Source organism: Mchenga conophoros, linkage group LG18, assembly GCF_057382185.1.
Source record: "Mchenga conophoros isolate Kocher_MC1m ecotype Shallow Benthic linkage group LG18, M_conophoros_male_GT1.1, whole genome shotgun sequence".
NCBI lineage: Eukaryota > Metazoa > Chordata > Actinopteri > Cichliformes > Cichlidae > Mchenga > Mchenga conophoros.
The window spans coordinates 14819914-14837602 of record NC_140543.1 but is presented as its reverse complement, the minus strand read 5'-3'; the positions used below and the strand labels follow the sequence as shown (position 1 = coordinate 14837602).

At 38.7% G+C, this 17689-nt stretch overlaps 1 protein-coding gene across 2 annotated transcripts; it reads left to right on the top strand.

The window, feature by feature from the left end:
• The first annotated feature begins 3154 nt into the window (after nt 1-3154).
• oprk1 (opioid receptor, kappa 1) lies at nt 3155-16522 on the top strand. Of its 2 annotated transcripts, XM_085253282.1 has the most exons (4): nt 3155-8958; nt 9079-9430; nt 9993-10345; nt 12500-16522. In XM_085253282.1, exons 2-4 carry the CDS (start codon nt 9192-9194, stop codon nt 13036-13038), a joined length of 1131 nt encoding a protein of 376 aa, XP_085109408.1. In that variant the 5' UTR covers nt 3155-8958; nt 9079-9191; the 3' UTR covers nt 13039-16522. The 2 variants fall into 2 exon arrangements, with proteins under 2 accessions (XP_085109408.1, XP_085109407.1); XM_085253281.1 differs by having other exon boundaries at nt 3155-9430.
• Nucleotides 16523-17689: the final 1167 nt, after the last annotated feature.

The window sequence follows — 17689 nt, the reverse complement described above, 5'->3', positions numbered from 1 at the left end:
AATGATAAGACACATTTGCTGATATTTTTTCTCTCCTCAACTTTTCTAACTGTTTTTGCATTTAGCTTGGGCCATTGTCACTGCTCGTAACATGAGATGATACCTAGACTACTTAAAGGTTGCACATGTCATCCAACTTCTCCACAATGGCACAGCAATACGTGCCATTTCCGGAAGATTTGCAGTGTTTTACAGCACAGTCTCAAGACTTATTTATTTATTTATTGTAAACATGCACTATGGACCATTTCTATGATTTACCCAGCAGACATGTGTGCAGGACCTCAAATATCTGAGGCGATGACTGGACATTAAAGGTCTTTAACCTGCCAGCTTAGATGGGCTGCCTCCTGTATGCTCTTTTCCACAAGTGTGGGCACATCTGAAGCACTAGAAACTGTAGAAAATATCCCAAAATTGTTCAGTGTTCATCTCTGAAAATATCAAAGTCAGTAACACTGATCGAACAAGTTTCAAATATCTCAGCTACATCTCCAAACAATGTGTTGACTGCATATTTTCCATACTGTGGGTGAGTTTTCTTCACTTTAGGGTGCAGTTTACAGAAAAGCCACAATATTTGGTGTGAGCACCCATTCCCTTTGAAGTAGGAACAGGTCTCCTCATGTCACTGAGTTATCAAGGCCCTTTGGTAGCTTCTTCCTTCTATTCATCGAATAAAAGTCCCTCCAGATTCTTTCATCTTTACGGACAAAATGTTCCCAAAACATATTTCAGCCATAACACTGCATTTTCACAGCATTACATGACAAGATTTAAGATCACGGTGGCAAGTCAGAGAAAGAGTCAAACAGGCATGTAAGATTGACTCAATCTGAGGAAATTGTGTGATGTTCTTTTAACATTTTTCTGATGACACTGCAACTACTTTTTGTCCAATAACCACACATTTACATTTCGAAAGTACAACCAGAACACCTCAAACTGCAGGTAAATGCTCAAACACAGTGCACGTCAATCACATCATTACAAAGTAAGTCACTTTCATCCAGAGCAGACCTGAAGGGACCACACCATCTGGATATCTGGATATGCAGGTGATGATCTTTGCGAGACATGGTCTGCATATAAAGTTCTGACTGTCGCCTTCATACAATGGTCTTCATAATTGGCTGGATAGTTTGGAACTGACACACTGGCAAATGAGAAAGCCAGCAGCAGGTTTGCTATGTAATCAATGATTACGTGATTGTTGCAGAAAAAAGAGCTGGCGATGGCAAGAAACCACATTCAGGTTCAAGATCATTAACAGGCTATCTGTATCTTCCTGTATCTCTAAATTGTTTTCATCTAAAGTTTTCAAAATCAAATTGAATGCTGTTAAAAAGAAGGACATTTGGCAGAAATTCAACATTGACTGGACAGCAGTGAACAAAAAGCCATTTCAGCTTCCTTTTCTTTGTTTTTCTCAGGAGATTTCAATGTGCTGTAATGAGAATAAATCCTGGGGTGATGACACATTATTATGAGTTCCTCTGTGATTACAAATTGATCTTGATGGCAGTAATCTGTAGTTTTGGAAATGACACTCCATTTCATCAATAGGAAGAGACTGCTGAGCCCCAGGGCCAGAGTGGAAAAGAGAGGAGAGTGCTAAAAACCCATAAAGTACTTCTATAAATTGAGATTATTCACTATCAGAGTAGGATCTTGAGCATGAACAGTAACTTTAGGTGTTAAGACCCCTTCGGTGCTTGCACACTTTATTGTGTTTAATATCAAAGAAAAGAAACAGACTTTTTTGGCATCTCAAAACACTCAATAATTAATATAATTTTACCTTCATTTATTAAAAATAATTCTCTTGGAAATTTCTCTCTTGCAAAAGTCGTAAACCTTTGCTGTGATGCTTCATACTGTGGTCAGATGTATCCCGTTTGATTTAATATTCACTGAAGTGTGTTTTAAACTTTAGTGGAGCCCACCTATGGTAAGGTGATGGACAGCAAATAGCCTAGAGTGTTCTTAAAGGCACAGTGGCCTCTGTAATTGTGAAATTGTTAAAATTAACAAGGCTCTTGTTGAGTCGCAAATTCTGAAGCCAATATGATAACCTTATTATGCCAACGATGTGGAGGTCCAGCTTTTCAGATCCAATCAAAATCAAATCACTCAAAAAGATCCTGTGCAAAAGAGTAGAATTCTTGGAACAGAGTTTAATACACAGAACAGAAAAACAGTACATTTTACAGCAAAATAATAGCAAAAAAGCAAAGCAATGTGAACCCCGGGGTTTAAGCACAAACAGCACAGACACACGAAATGACAGACAGGAAAAAAGCATCCTGGGCCATATCAGCCCTCCTCATCCTGCTGTTGGGTATTTTTCCATTCCTTCTTTTTTGCTTGATCAGTGTTAAATTTAAACTAATAATTATTGTCTCACCCCCAATTATAAATGTAATTTTTTTGTCAATACTTTCCCCCAATCACTTGTCAATTTGCACTTTTTTCCTTCTTTAATCTCCGACACTAGTGTTACATAACTTTCTGGCACTACTCCATAGCTTTCCAAGCACTGTTCCCAGCGTCCACCATTTTTAATTGGGTCCCTTTGACCAGAGTGAGTCCAAAAGTCTGCAAAACTACAGATATTAAACAGACTGCAGAGAGAAAACAATTAATCCTCCCGAGAACTTTGTCGAGTTTGCTGCCAGGGGTATGCTACTATATCCGTTCAAAAAGGGGGTTTCCCAACTTTGGGCAACAGAGATGGGCAAAAGGTGTCCCAGGTGCATCTTAGCAGGGCCAAGTGTATTTAACCCTTTGTTTGGACGTCACCGTTGGCCATAACACAATCAAAGGTAAGTTATTGATCCTAATTACTATTACTTATTTCAGACAGTATTGATCACATATGCTCATATACAACAAGTGGCACAAACTTATATATAATTGTGGATAATATTTGACCAACATATGTGGGTCTTGTGATGTTACACATATAGGTTAAATGCTTATCACAGTGATTCCATTAAATAAACACTCCAGTGTGTATGTATGTATGTATGTATGTATATATATATATATATATATATATATATATATAAACAAATCCACAACACTCCTGCTAGAGCCCACTGTGTGTAAGAAAGCATGTTGGCCCTGTAACAGAGAATGGTAAATGGCCTGTATTTATATAGCGCTTTACTAGTCCCTAAGGACCCCAAAGCGCTTTACATATCCAGTCATCCACCCATTCACACACTGGTGATGGCAAGCTACATTGTAGCCACAGCCACCCTGGGGCGCACTGACAGAGGCGAGGCTGCCGGACACTGGCGCCACCGGGCCCTCTGACCACCACCAGTAGGCAACGGGTGAAGTGTCTTGCCCAAGGACACAACAACCGAGACTGTCCAAGCCGGGGCTCGAACCGGCAACCTTCCGATTACAAGGCGAACCCAACAGTCACACAAACAGAGCTTCATAAGTCTTTTGCAAGGGGCTGGTTGACCTGCTAGAAGATTATCAGCAGCAATTCTTCCATTAGGCACTTGTAGTAGAGTGGTTAGACAGAAGGCACTCTGAGTAAAATACACATGACATCCTGCCTGAAGTTTGTCAAACAGCAGTTAATGGACTCTAAAAGTACAAGGGAAAACATATTCAGGATTTATTAAATAAAAACTGAGCTCTTTGGGTAAAAGTCCAAAACTAGTTCATGCATTAGATACTTCTAGGCTAGACTTGTAAGTGATAATTATCAGCATGTCCTAAAAACTCCCTGAAATGCCTTCAGTTGATCCAAAATACTGCAGCAAGAGTACTGACAGGGAATAGAAGGAGAGATATTTCTTCACTATTTGCATCTGATCGCGCCATCGACCAGAGGGGCCGATGGCGCGATATGGCAGCCTCGCTTCTGTCAGTCTGCCCCAGGGCAGCTGTGGCTACAACCGTAGCTTGCCTCCACCAGTGTGTGAATGCGAGAGTGAATGAATAGTGGCATTGTAAAGCGCTTTGGGTGCCTTGAAAAGCGCTATATAAATCCAATCCATTATTATTATTATTATTATCATTATTATCTCTGTATTGGCTGCCTGTTAAATCCAAAATTGAATTCCAAATGTGTTTATATACTACTCCGTGTTTAATCATTAGTTATTATTAATACCTAAAAAGTTCTAGAAACGTGCTTTTTTAGTTGGTTGTGGTAACCAAATATCTCTCTTCATGTGGGAATGTACAGCATATGTATCCTTGTCATCTCACAATTTAAATGGTCTCTAGTATTCCGTATTTAAAATATATTTTGTAAACCAAAATACGTTTTAACATCTGGCTTTTATTGAATGGCTCTGAAGAAAACAGCTGTCCTAATGGGTCTTCTGCTGCTTAACATGTAACCTGTTTCTATCTACTGTGCCTAAAGTGGAATAATGATTGTGAGACAAATAGCAAAACAACAGATTAGAATCATCTAGAATATAAAGGCTTAAAAAGTATTTCAAACTTTTGCTCTTTTTTATGCACATTGCATTTATTTAGCAAGGTAATAATGCTGCATTTGGATATTTAAACTGTGACCGTTTCTTTTTTTAAAGAAAGCTGCTGCGAAAATACTAAATCCTGACAGTCTAAATTATAAGTCTTATCTTCAATGAGTCAGCAGTTAATATTAAGCTAAGCATCTGTACTTTGCAAATTAAAAAGAAAACAGTTAACTCCACACCTCCACCCCTGCCAGTGCTGTATTATCATGGACATGTGGATGCTGCTTTGTGATTTTAGCTGTGGTAATGTTGGAAGTGATAGCAGAGCTGTCTGTTTTAATTTTTCAGAAATCTCTCAGTCAGAACATGGGCAGGGATAGCTCAGTAGGTAAAGTGGTCGCCCCATGATCGGAAGGTCGGCGGTTCGAATCCACTTAACGGCTACCCTGAGGTACCCCTGAGCAAGGCACCGTCCCTACACACTGCTCCCCGGGCGCCTGCTTAGTGGGCTGCCCACTGCTTCACTGAGTGAATGGGTCAAATGCAGAGAAAAACAAGTAATTTCCCCATGGGGATCAATAAAGTATCCATTATTATTATCATGTTTAGGTGGAAACTAGCGAGCTAACTTCTAACTCCGTTAAATTGTATATGTTCTGTTTTCATGGATGCCTGGATGTTAAACTTAATTGTTACACCTGATAAAGCAGCAATGCTGATCATTTTATTAAAGATGAAAGACTTTACACAGTCATAATGCTCCGACAATCCATCAAGCAGTATGGCTTCGTATCTTACTAAAGTCGTACTAAAACATTTTTTGACAGATTTTTGAATGCCGTGTACCACATAAAATCGGTTCAAGATCAGTAAGCACAACCAGAATTCATACATAAGGCGCACCGGATTATAAGGCACACTGTTGATTTTTAAGAAAATTAAAGGATTTTAAGTGTGCCTTATAGTCTGAAAAATACGGTAGTTATAAAACAGCTTGGTAATCATGTGCAAAGGAACTGTTTATTTTAAGAGTTGCAGCATTCCATACTACTAATCATTTTACTACATTAGTCATGGAGTTCCACAGGGTTCTGTACAGGGACCATTATCTTTTTATTTCCCGTAGCCAACATTATTTGAAAATACTGTATTTTTTTTTCTTTGCTATATAGCGGATACCTGGCCACAGACCGTTATTAAGCCAAATAACACAAATCACTTAAACTATGAACGAGTGGTACATTCCATCTCGAAACAGGACATTTTTAAAACATTCATTACTTGACCGTCTCTGATTTGCCTAAAAACATTATGCTCTAAAGTCCAGACATGTATAATGATTCCTGTGATTTTTTAGTTTATATCGAATACTTTTCTAGATATTGATACTTTTAAAAAGCACTGTTCTCCCACTTCCAAGCCTTTTTTCTTTCACTTTGAAATCTGAGGCAATGATGAACATGAAAAACTATTAAAGATAAAAGCATGATATTTTCACCTGCCTTTCCTACCATTAAATTGAATCAGGAGCTGTAATTTGGGACAGATGCATCAAAAAATGTTTGAGTACTGGCTCTTTAAAATACAAAAAAAAGTCTCATATTTGACTACACACTACTAAAGAAACTCCACATTGCAAAAAACAACTAGTGACAATTTCAGAGGAGTATATAGTGGTGCAAAATAGAGCATGTAGAATATTTTTTAACATTAAATTATTATTCACAAAATTGTGCAAAATGCTGGAAATGGGTTGAAAGACCATTTTTCTGTCTGGCATTATCTTTCCCTCCATAACACTGAGGAACCTGGGAGTTACTTTTGGCCAGGATATGTCCTTCAGTGTGCACAATAAACAAATATGTAGAATTTATTTCTTTCATCTCTGTGACAGTGACAGTGAAAAACTAGTTTGTGCATGTGTTACTCTGAGGCTGAATTTAATTCATTGCTATCAAGTTGTTTAAAAAATAAGTTCCCTGAAAGCGTTCAATCGATCCATGATGATGCAGTGCGACTACTAACAGGGACAAAAACGAGAGACCCTATTGTGCCTATTAGCTTCTCTTAACTAGCTCCCTGTTAAATCAACAGTTAAATTTAAAGTTCTTCTAGTCACATGCAAGGTACTGAATACTGTTAAAGAGTGTTAAAAATAAATAAATAAATAAAATCAAATTAAACTGAATTCACAGGATTTCACATTTCATAAGACCATTTTGTATAATATAATGATGGTGATGTCACTTGGTGTATTGTGTAAGATTTATTTACCCACAGAGATTTATCACCTGGCTCTACAATATCCCGCAGCTCTGTGGAAAATTTTAGCATCTTTCACCATATTTTTTTTAAATACAGTAGCTTCACTCATCAGCTTCAGGCAGACAGATGTGTTTAACAAAAATACGTCATGTTGGATTACAGAAGAAACCTTTTAAACTGACCTCTTACTTACTCTTAACTGTTTTGCTGAACTGCTGAAACAACACAGTAACCTTAAGGCTTTAAACCAGGTGAATATGTGCTCTGCAAGCGGCAGTTTTTCCTCTGTGTAACCGAGAGTGGGTGGGAAGGCAGATATTTTGAAGATTAATCAATAATATAGTTGTAGGATTAAAGAAGTATTACTTTGTTGTTGGGAAGAGGTTGTGTCTGGGAAGCACATTGTGCTTTTTTTTTTTTTAATCTCCAAAAGCTGCACGCAAACCGTAGCTATCTTTTTTCTGTTGGTGCAATCTTTCAGTGAATGCTAAAGTGGAAACTAATACTGCATATGGAAGGACAGTTTTCAAATGGAGCTAAATAAATGGAAAATTTCAAAATGCGACACTAATCAGCAGGTGAAGAGCTCTTGAAAGAATTATTATTTTTTAAATAGATCATTTGGGAAATCCCCAACAAAAAGTGAAATTAGGTTGTTTCACTGAAAGTTGTTTCATCGTTAAAGTGAAGCATCTTACTGAAGAGATAGGGTCTTGGGCTCACTATGCAAAGTGGAGGAAAATGCGAAAAGGAATTCCCTCTTGACCTCATCTACAGGAAGTTACATAACAAACATTTCCTCTCTTCCTCTGGAACGCAAATGCATATATATATATATATATATATATATATAAAACTGTTTCAAGTGCCAGAGGAACAGTAGCAGATTGCATCTATGTGCAAACAGACCTTTGGCACTGCACTTATAAGACTGAGGGTAAACACTGTAACTGCCTCCTTCCTTCACTCGCAGAGGAAAACGATGCGATTCTCAAGGTTCAAGTGGGATTTGCATCAAATATTTGTACAAAAAAAGCAACAACAACAACACAGGACATCTCACAAAGTCAAGTCCGTCCTTGACAATAGAAACACACCTACAAAAAGGCCTTGTCACTCAAGTTACACCTGGCCATGATGGGTCTCTAAGCAACAACTGTCAATGCATGAAACGAAGGAAAGGAAACAGCACACGCTTAATTACATGCTGGTTGGAATCTGTCTGCTGACTGTTGGGGGAGAAAGGGGGAGACAGGTTACATGGGAATAGCCTGTAATATCGGGACTGGTGCTTTCTTTATTTGCGATGGTAGTGATTCGTTAGTTTGACATCTCAGTGTTTTTACATTTTGTGTTATTGTGGGGTGGACGAGTAGATCCATGTTTTCGGGTAAAGTTAAATCAATAAAAGAGACAATGCGCAAGGAAAATGTTTTTACGGAGATTAAAGGCAAAGCTGAAAAATGAGACTTCTCTACTGTTGCAGCAAAACTAATTCCGGTTAAAATTGGAAACAAGAATGTTGATGAGGTGCCGATCACTTTCCCCCCTCTTTTTTCCCGTGAAGCCGCGCAAAGTAGCGTCCTTTGTTATCGCTCGTTTCCGCTCAGGCTGTTTCATATGCATTGCATTCATATATATAATTTTTTGGTTAGATCGCCTGACGTCTGCGTTAAAATGTCTTATAACCTTCAGCAACCAGGACTCTGTATTTTTTGCACTGCGGTGGTAGCTCTCACGTCAGTTGGCCGCAAAAACAGGAATTCATAACATTATGTTTGAACACACAGAGGAAAAAAAATACATTTTAAAGATTATTTTCGTTATTTTGTGTAGCTTAAAGGGTGGTTTAACGGTCAAAGTGCGTTAGTCACTAGTAATGCAAGTACCAGAAATAAAACAAAAATGGTCCAAATTTAGATAAAAGAGTGATAAACGGACTGTGTTTCTATCTAGCTGTTATTCCTGTGGTAAGAGTCCTTATTCTGGCTGGATACTCTGTCATATCTGTTGGCGCTACCTCTGATGTCACTGAATGAGCAGTGCGGGCTTCCAGTGCGCACCTTCGGGGACGCAGCAGTGGCACAGCCAGTGGATTGTGCTGTGCGTTCGCCAACTACCCGGAAACCTTTTGTTTCTCACGTTTTTCCTCGCATCCGGATTTCAGTCCGTGTTTGCACTTCTGCTCATCCGCCTGGGTTTATTCCAATGAACTTTTTTGGAAGCGGGAAAGCAGGTAAGGTGGTGTCACACTTGTGTAATTATGTCCTTGAGCGCGTTGTGTTGGCTCTTGTTCTCGCACACAGATCCCACAGTATGTGCTAATGGAAAAAACTGCCCTGTTTTTTTTAAACAGTCGCCAGATATTCTGCTGTCTTGGTCTGCACCAAATTAAGTTGAACGGTCAGTTTACGCCCAACAGCAGCAGCAGCAGCAGCAACAGCAGCGGCGGCGGCAGCTTTCAGCACCATGGAGAGCAACGTGGTGCACATCTTCAAAGAGGACCGGTGTCCCTCGGGCCAGCCGGGGGAGTGCATCCCAAACTTTACCTGGCAACCTTCGGATATTTTCAACTACACTGCCAACGCCACCTGGGATGCTGAACCCGAGCCAATGTCGCCCATCATCCCCATCATAGTCGCCGTTTACTCCATAGTGTTCGTGGTGGGCTTAGTCGGCAATTGTTTGGTGATGTATGTCATCATAAGGTGAGCTATCAGCTTTGAAATCGTGTTATCTGTTGTGTGAAAGAGCATGATCATCAGCTTGAAACCGAGTGCGTATCTGCAGGAGTAGCTCATAAAATGGGAATTCGGTGCGCACTGATCAAGTCCTTTGCAGTGTGTTTGCTCATGTGTTTTCAGAAAAGCATTAAGTTTGGTATCACCTCTACTCGGGTCTGGGACATACATCAACAGAAATGAGGTTTAAAATGAAGCAAATGTTGGATTTTTGTCGTTTCTGCAACTGTATAGTGCATGCATATAGTGTGTTTTCTTGTTTCAAACACACACACACATACACACACACACACAGAGAGAGATCGATAGATAGATAGATAGATAGATAGATAGATAGATAGATAGATAGATAGATAGATAGATAGATAGATAGATAGATAGATAGATAGATAGATAGATAGGGTTTTCCCCCATGTTGCTTCCCTTTATTATACTGAACACATGATTTAATCACTCTCGCTTCCCCCCAGATGAAAGAAAATCAAAGAGAATCATGTTTACTTCTACTCTCCCCACTCCTCCCCCCCAGATACACAAAAATGAAAACAGCCACCAACATCTACATCTTTAACCTGGCCGTGGCTGACGCCCTGGTCACCACCACCATGCCCTTCCAGAGCACCGACTACCTGCTCAGCTCCTGGCCGTTTGGCGAGATAGCGTGCAAAGTTTTCATCTCCATCGATTACTACAACATGTTCACCAGCATCTTCACCTTGACCATGATGAGCGTGGACCGATACGTAGCTGTGTGTCACCCTGTTAAGGCCTTGGATTTCCGGACCCCCGTCAAGGCCAAGATCATCAATGTTATCATCTGGGTGCTGTCGTCGGCTGCTGGGATCCCTGCCATGATACTGGGCAGCACCAATACTAATAACGGTATGACCATTTCATGCACTGGTATGACCCTACCTCTGTTCTTTATCTAATTTTTATATGTTTTTTTTTTTGGTTATATTTCAGTTTATTTATAGTCTGTCTGCTGTAGAGACAAATTACCTTGTTCTGTACTAAGGAGACTAATATGCGATTTCATGCTAAAAGCTCTATATAATTTACAGCTGAGAATTATCTCAATTGGCTACTTCACATTCAATGAACAGGGTGTTCTATAGGTCTGATGACAGCCTATTAGCTACTTGATTTGCTGAAGCTATGACAGAGAAAATGGGTCTTCCTTTAGAAAGAACATATTTTCTTTCAGCAAATGTCTGAAATTCATCTTTACAATGAAATTCTATTGAGTACAAGACACTTTATCCAAAGACTTGCTCATGAATCTAATTCTGGACTTTAGTTTCCTCAATTGACAACTTTTATGCATCACAGGATCTCTCTCACATTGTCATTTCTAAGCCATGCTGGTGGCAGGACAGGAATTTAAAGGAGCCCAAAAGGATCATAATCATAATCAAATACAGAACGAAGGATAAAATAGCATGAAATTTTTTTTCAAACTATGTCTACTGAGAACATAATACACACCACTTTATTAGGTACACCTTGCCTTCATAGTTGCCTGAATTCTTAGTGGCACAGATTCAAAAATACGCTGGAAACATTCAGAGATTTTGGTCCATCTTGACATGATAGCACTAGGCAGTTGCTGCTGGCCATTTGAGCACAGCGAACACAAGAAATCAGTTTGGGATGATGGTATTGTGTGTTATCCTCCTGGAGGCAACCATCAGAAGATAAGATAAGATAAGATAAGATAAGATAAGATAAGATAAGATAAGATAAGATAAGATAAGATAAGATAAGATAAGATAAGATAAGATAACCATTATTAGTCCCACATGTGGGAAATTTGTTAATGACTACACCGTTGGTTATAAAGGGACAGTTGTTCAGGAACAATAATAAGGTAGACTGAGGTGTTTAAACAATGCTCAGTTTGTGCTAAGGAGCCCAAAGTGTGCCAAGAATATATCTCTCACCTCAATACCCCACCAGTAGCCTGAAACGTTGATACAAGGCAGGATTATGCTTTCATGTCATTTATACCAAACTCTGACCCACCAGACTCACCAGTTTTTTCAGTCTGCTAGTTTCATGCATATTGTCACCTCAGTTACCTGGTCTTAGCTTGCAGGAGTGGTTGCATCGGTGGTCATTTGAATTACTGTCTCATCAGATCAAAGCAGTCTTTTCTTTGTCCTCTGACCTCTGACATCAAAAAGCATTTTCACCCAGAGAATTGCAACACATTGGATATTTTCTCCAATGTGTTGCAAAAATATTTATGAGATATTTTCTCATAAAACAAGCCATGGTTGTCCTTGAAATTCTCAATGAAACAGCATGTTTAAAGTCACTTGTCTGCATGTCTAAATGGTGATCAGCTGATTATATATTTACATTAACAAAGAGATAAACAGCTCTATCCAAACAAGTGGCTTGTGAATGTAAAATGTCTGAGAAACTAAACAGTTTTTCATGGTGTTTATGAATGTATTTTAGTGTTTTATAGCCAGACTTTAATGTTTACAAACAGTTTAACTGACCTAAATCGGGTCGGTTAAATTTTAACCCAGTAAAGCCAGAACTGGGAAATAATTTCCAGAAAAATTCAATTTGTTTTTTAAACTGGAGTGTTTAGAGCCTTCTGACAATTAAAAAGAAAAAAAAAGACTTTACATACCTATTTGCATATATGACTTTTAATCATATTCACTACATCCAGCATTTTTGTGAAATGTATTAGGTGTTCAGGGGGGAAAAGAAATCGCACTGACGATGGAGGTCTCAAAAACTCACAATAACTCATGTGTCAGATATAATGCATTTGGAGTTACAGGGTTAAGTCATATGTTTTTTTTACTGCTATTAATGCCCTGAGAGTAACACTTCCTTCATATCCATCACCTTCATGCTAATAAACACAAGAAAACCATTCACTAAACATCTCTATGCAATTTTAAAGATGTCAATTTGACATGTAACTTTGAACATGTCAATCTGACATTAGCGTGTCATTTTGAGCATTTCCTGCTGTGTGTTCCTATAACTGCATTCTTCTGTAACTAACAGGGACTACAGAGTGTGCTTTACAGTTCCCTGATCCCTACATCTACTGGGACACGCTGATGAAGATCTGTGTCTTCATCTTTGCATTTGTGGCACCGGTCATCATTATAACTGTCTGCTACACTCTGATGGTCATGAGGCTGAAGAGCGTGCGGCTGCTGTCAGGCTCACGCGAGAAGGACCGCAACCTGCGTCGCATCACCCGTCTGGTGCTGGTGGTGGTCGCCGTCTTTGTGGTGTGCTGGACACCCATTCACATCTTCATCTTGGTCAAGACGCTGTCAACAAATGTCCCCGAGACCACGGCTGTTATGGCCGCCTACTTCTTCTGCGTGGCGCTGGGCTACACCAACAGCAGCCTTAACCCCATCCTCTATGCTTTCCTGGATGAGAACTTCAAGAGATGCTTCAGAGACTTTTGCTGTCCCAGAACACAAGGACAAGGTGACTGTCATGGAGTGAGCCGTGTGAGAAGCACTCTGCGGGATCATTCTTGCCCTGCAGAAGCTCGGGGAGGCGTAAAGCAAGCCAGGCCCGTATGACTAGCCATGGACATGTCCTCTATGCCCTATCAGAGCTGGGAGGACTCCAATGAGCTGGGCTTAACTCAAATCACTACAGCTATCTGAGATAAAAGCCAGAGTCAGGGCCAGATTTTTAGCTCTGTATCCAGCACGTTGGTCAAATAAGCCAAAAACATGTTCACTTAAAAGATTAGCCTGGTGCTAATCTATGTTTTATTCTTACTACACAAATCCCATGAAAAGGCCACAACCAACAAAGATTGGAGCTTCTAATTTTCTGTACGCTACTCTGCTGCAATGAATGAGTCACTAAAGTCGCTAAAAAGTATTAATTCCTCACTAAAAATAGTCACCAAGGAATAGACTTCAGTCGTGTTGGAGACCACAGAACACAGATAATTAAGCCTTAAAAGAATGAACTGTATGTAATAGTACACAGAGACGACTTAAATTTTTAAAAGATGCACAGACATGAATAGGCTTCAGTTCAAGTTATGTAAAAAAAATTCTTGACAGAAAGATGAACCTGTTGGTGGTTTTGATATTTAAGTATAAAAGAGTTTAAAGTCCCACTCGCAAGTTTATCATTATAAGCGTGATGTTACTTTTTTATTGTGTTTTTTTTAATCTTCTTTTTAAAAAGAAATCATATTCAAAGGATAGTGGGATGCATCATCATTATGCCCATGCTAAATAGTGATAAGACGTATACAGGCAAAATACTACATTAATCAGAAGTCTTTTCAGAAAGCCATATTATTTGCCAGAAAATTGCATCAAAAATATAACACTGACCCCACAAACACACTCAAGAAGTCCAGGTCTGTGAAGTGGATTTGCAGTACTCCTTGTATCCTTAAGCCTTAATGCAAAAATAAAATGAGTTAGTTACAAACAGGATAACAACTAAGACAAAAACCCATCCCTGTCTAGTTGCTGTGAATGTGGAAATTAGCTACAGAAATTGAAATCATTATTTTTACTGCAAACATTAAAGTCGAGTCCCAAAAGGTTGATTCTGTTCATCTGGACGCAGCGTTTTCAGTGGGAGAAACATTTCGTCACTCATCCAAGAGACTTCTTCAGTCTCAGCTGACTTTAGGTTTCCCCAACCTAATAAACAGTACATTTGCACAATGACTGAAACTAGCCCAGTGAATCAACCTGTTGGGATTTAGTAACTTGATGCATGCATCAAGACATTAAAGTCAGGTATTTTGACACCGCAGTCTGTGGAGAACTACTCGCTTTTGGAGACTGCCTCGAGTGGCCAATTGAGGAAATGCAATTTTTGCACCTTTTCACATTGTTGATGGCAACACTGCAAAGATGAAGCCAGATGTTTAAAGAAGATAAACACGTTTTTTAACTAGACCTGTAAACTGTCTGGGCTTTCATATTAACATGAATAAGATCAAAGCTCTTTAAGAAACTGGATTTAAAAAAAAAAGGGACTATCCCTGATGATGTTGGGAACAATGTGCATTACTGTGTGTCATTGTTTTATAGATGTGCATTGCAGTTTGGTACTTTGGTGTTAAAAGTGTGTGAATAGTCCTTTCACTCTGACAGTTAACTAATGTAGAATATTTAATAGCCTCTCAGGGAGTAATCCTCTGATATTCACGACTTAAAACGCTGAAGAGAGCGAATCAAAGTATTTTCTCCTTGACCCGCTGCTTGACTTTGACGACGGCTTTGTTGTCAAAACATCAGTAGGTATTGTTCTTCAGTTGTAGGCTCAGTTTGAAGCTGAACTGTATTAAGTGCATCTTTGAACATTTAGAGCTGTGATGCTGCAGTCTCTTTGAGATAACAGGACACAGTGTCCGCCTTTTCTCATCTACTCTGAAACTAGAACCGCATGTAAAAGGAAAAAAATGGGCAGAGGGCTTTAAGGCAACCGCCATCAGGACAACAGTGTATTGTATCTACACAACAGTGCTTTCAGCATTTAGTGCAATTTAATGTCTATACTGTAAATTTCCTCTCAACCTGTCACCATAGTCTGGGCTTGGTAAATGTGTGTTTGTGAGTTTATGTGCTGAAATGTGACACGGAGCATTATATTCTAATGGCAACACATCGGCTCTTTCAGCTTTACATACATTTTTCATCAGCCGCAGACATTCTGTATGAAACAGTTTGTTATTATGGCCATCGCTCTTTCACTGCACACAAATACTGAAAGTTTTTTTTTTATGGTGTGTTAAATTCCTTCCATTTTAGATGGTTCAAAGTGCTTCGTAATGGTCTATGATAAGTCTTTCTTTCATCTTTGTAAAACGATTTACTGACTCGTCCTTGTTTGCTGAACTTATTATTGTAGCTGTTCTAGTAGCCATCAGGTCACCCAGATTTAATCAAATAAACTCTTAAATGTAATGTAATATATTTACCTGTTTAAATCTGATAAAGATATAGTGTTATAGCAGAAGTTGTGTTTTGTGCCTTGTTTGTGTGCCTTATCTTCTGCACCAGAGTTCAGCTGTTATGCTTGTTTAAAATAAAATAGCAGGTAGATTTTAGCACTTACAGTTTAAGACTTGTTATTCTTAAAGTACAGTTTATCCCATATGAGCTTAGTAGCTGTAGCATTATGTAAGAGGATTAACATCTTACAGAGGATATGTGTTGTTATGATATGTTTCTCTTAATTATTCCTCTAATGCTATTACATTATTTGATGCAGCACAATATCAGCTCATTAATGTCTAATGCTGCTGCTGCTGTGGATGTTTGGACATATTTTGATGTATCTTTGAGCTTTGGATGTCAAAAACATGTTTCACACATGCACAACTAAGTCACAATAAAGCTGAGAAATGTGAGATTCAAGGTGAATACAAAGGAGAGCTTCAGTTCAGTCTTCAGTTATATCAGCGTGGGCACAAGGAAGTTTTTTTTTTTTTAAAGCTTATTTGTCAAAAAAGCGGTAGGAAGACTGTATAGCCCACCTCCTCAGTGCTTCTATTTTTCAAGGTATTATTAAGTAAATTCAATTCAGATACAATGTTAATGTTTCCATGGTGAACACACTGAGGGAGAGGCAGAGGTCCATGCTTGTTGTGCTAATTGTATGGCACTTTGTGTAGTCGGCCTCGTGGAAGAATCTGCACTGACTGTAAGTTCAGCCCCTGTGTGAGGACTTTAATGATATGTTGGCACTGCTGTGACCTTCCTATCTTTTTATTTATCTTGTTGATTTGTCTTGATTTGTGTTTGAGCTTGTGATTAAGACGGGGTTATTACTATCTGAAGGTGTGGGGAAAAGAACAAACCAATATTTGGGGTTTTTTAATTTGTTTTTAAATTGTTAACAATATTCTATTTAATTATACTAAGTTGTTAAAAGTTGGCTTAAAGCCATTTCTACTACAATTTAACTATCCACTCGCTGTTTATTTATGGTAGTTGAAATAAAATGTTGCCTAATGTGAAAACTGTTTATGTTGCTCTTATAAAGTCAGATATTCTGTGACAGTTAAGAGGTTGGGATGGATGTTGTTGATTCAACAATATATAACTTTGTAATGCTTTGTAATGCAAATCATAATCAATAATTGCAACAGATGAGAAAAAAATAAAGAATATTTGGAACACTGGATAGACACAAATGAAAAATGTTATCCTGCTGATGAGAGATAAGAAAATTGTCTCGTAGCTAAAAAGGAAAACTTAAATACACTGAGAATGAGCTTGGAGCGACAAAGGCAGCTCCCCAACTGCAGCCACCACACAGCCAAGAATGAGCCACTTTATTTTTCAAACACTATCATCGGCTGTGCAGGTTTTTATTTACTTTTTATTACAAAAGGACTGTTTGTTTGTTTTTTCATTATTTCTACAGTTGCCATTTGTGAAAGGCTTCCAGATGAGGTGCCCCTCCTTACAGCAGCTGACAAATATAATGGTGCACAGATAAAAGGGATTCTGAAGGATTTTAGAGGCAAATTAAATCAGTCGGTCCTTACGTGGATTGTTGAAGCTGACAGCTATAATTACAAAGATTACTGCATTTTTCTACTCACTGTCTCCCAAGGTGCAAGTGCATTTGCAAGCCATTACATTTAGCCAGGTTCAGTAATAAGCTCTGCCTTCTAATAAGGATTGAACAGGTGCCTACTCATTGTTTGCCTCATAAGCCATATACTAAAAATGAAAGTGCTGGGAAAACAGAATTATGTGTATTAGATTATATGTAATTATGTCATATTAACAGGCTATTAACAACTGTTTAAAATAGAACCCAGTGAGGACATAGATATAGATATCTTACTACATGAAGACTGGTTTTGGGATGTTATGAAAGGTAAATGGAGTGCTGGGGAGGAGTTTTTGAGGAAGGAAGGAGCCAAAATGTCAAAGCAAGTGTCATGCGTGCTGATCCATGATAAATATAACTAGAGACATTTTTCAAAACCTGCCGACCCAAAACAGCATTTAGCCTCCGTCACATTGTGTTTGACACCCCAGAGTTAAATCATTAAATTAATCAAAAAAGAAAAGACATCTCAGAATCCCTCAGATTTGCCTTGTCCATTGGAGTCACCATTCATCCATTCATCTTTTTAAGCCCTAATCCTCCTCAGATGACACTGGGAACAGATTGGATTGTCCATCACAGCTATACAGCCAGTTAACCTGACATGCATGTCTGTGTATTGTA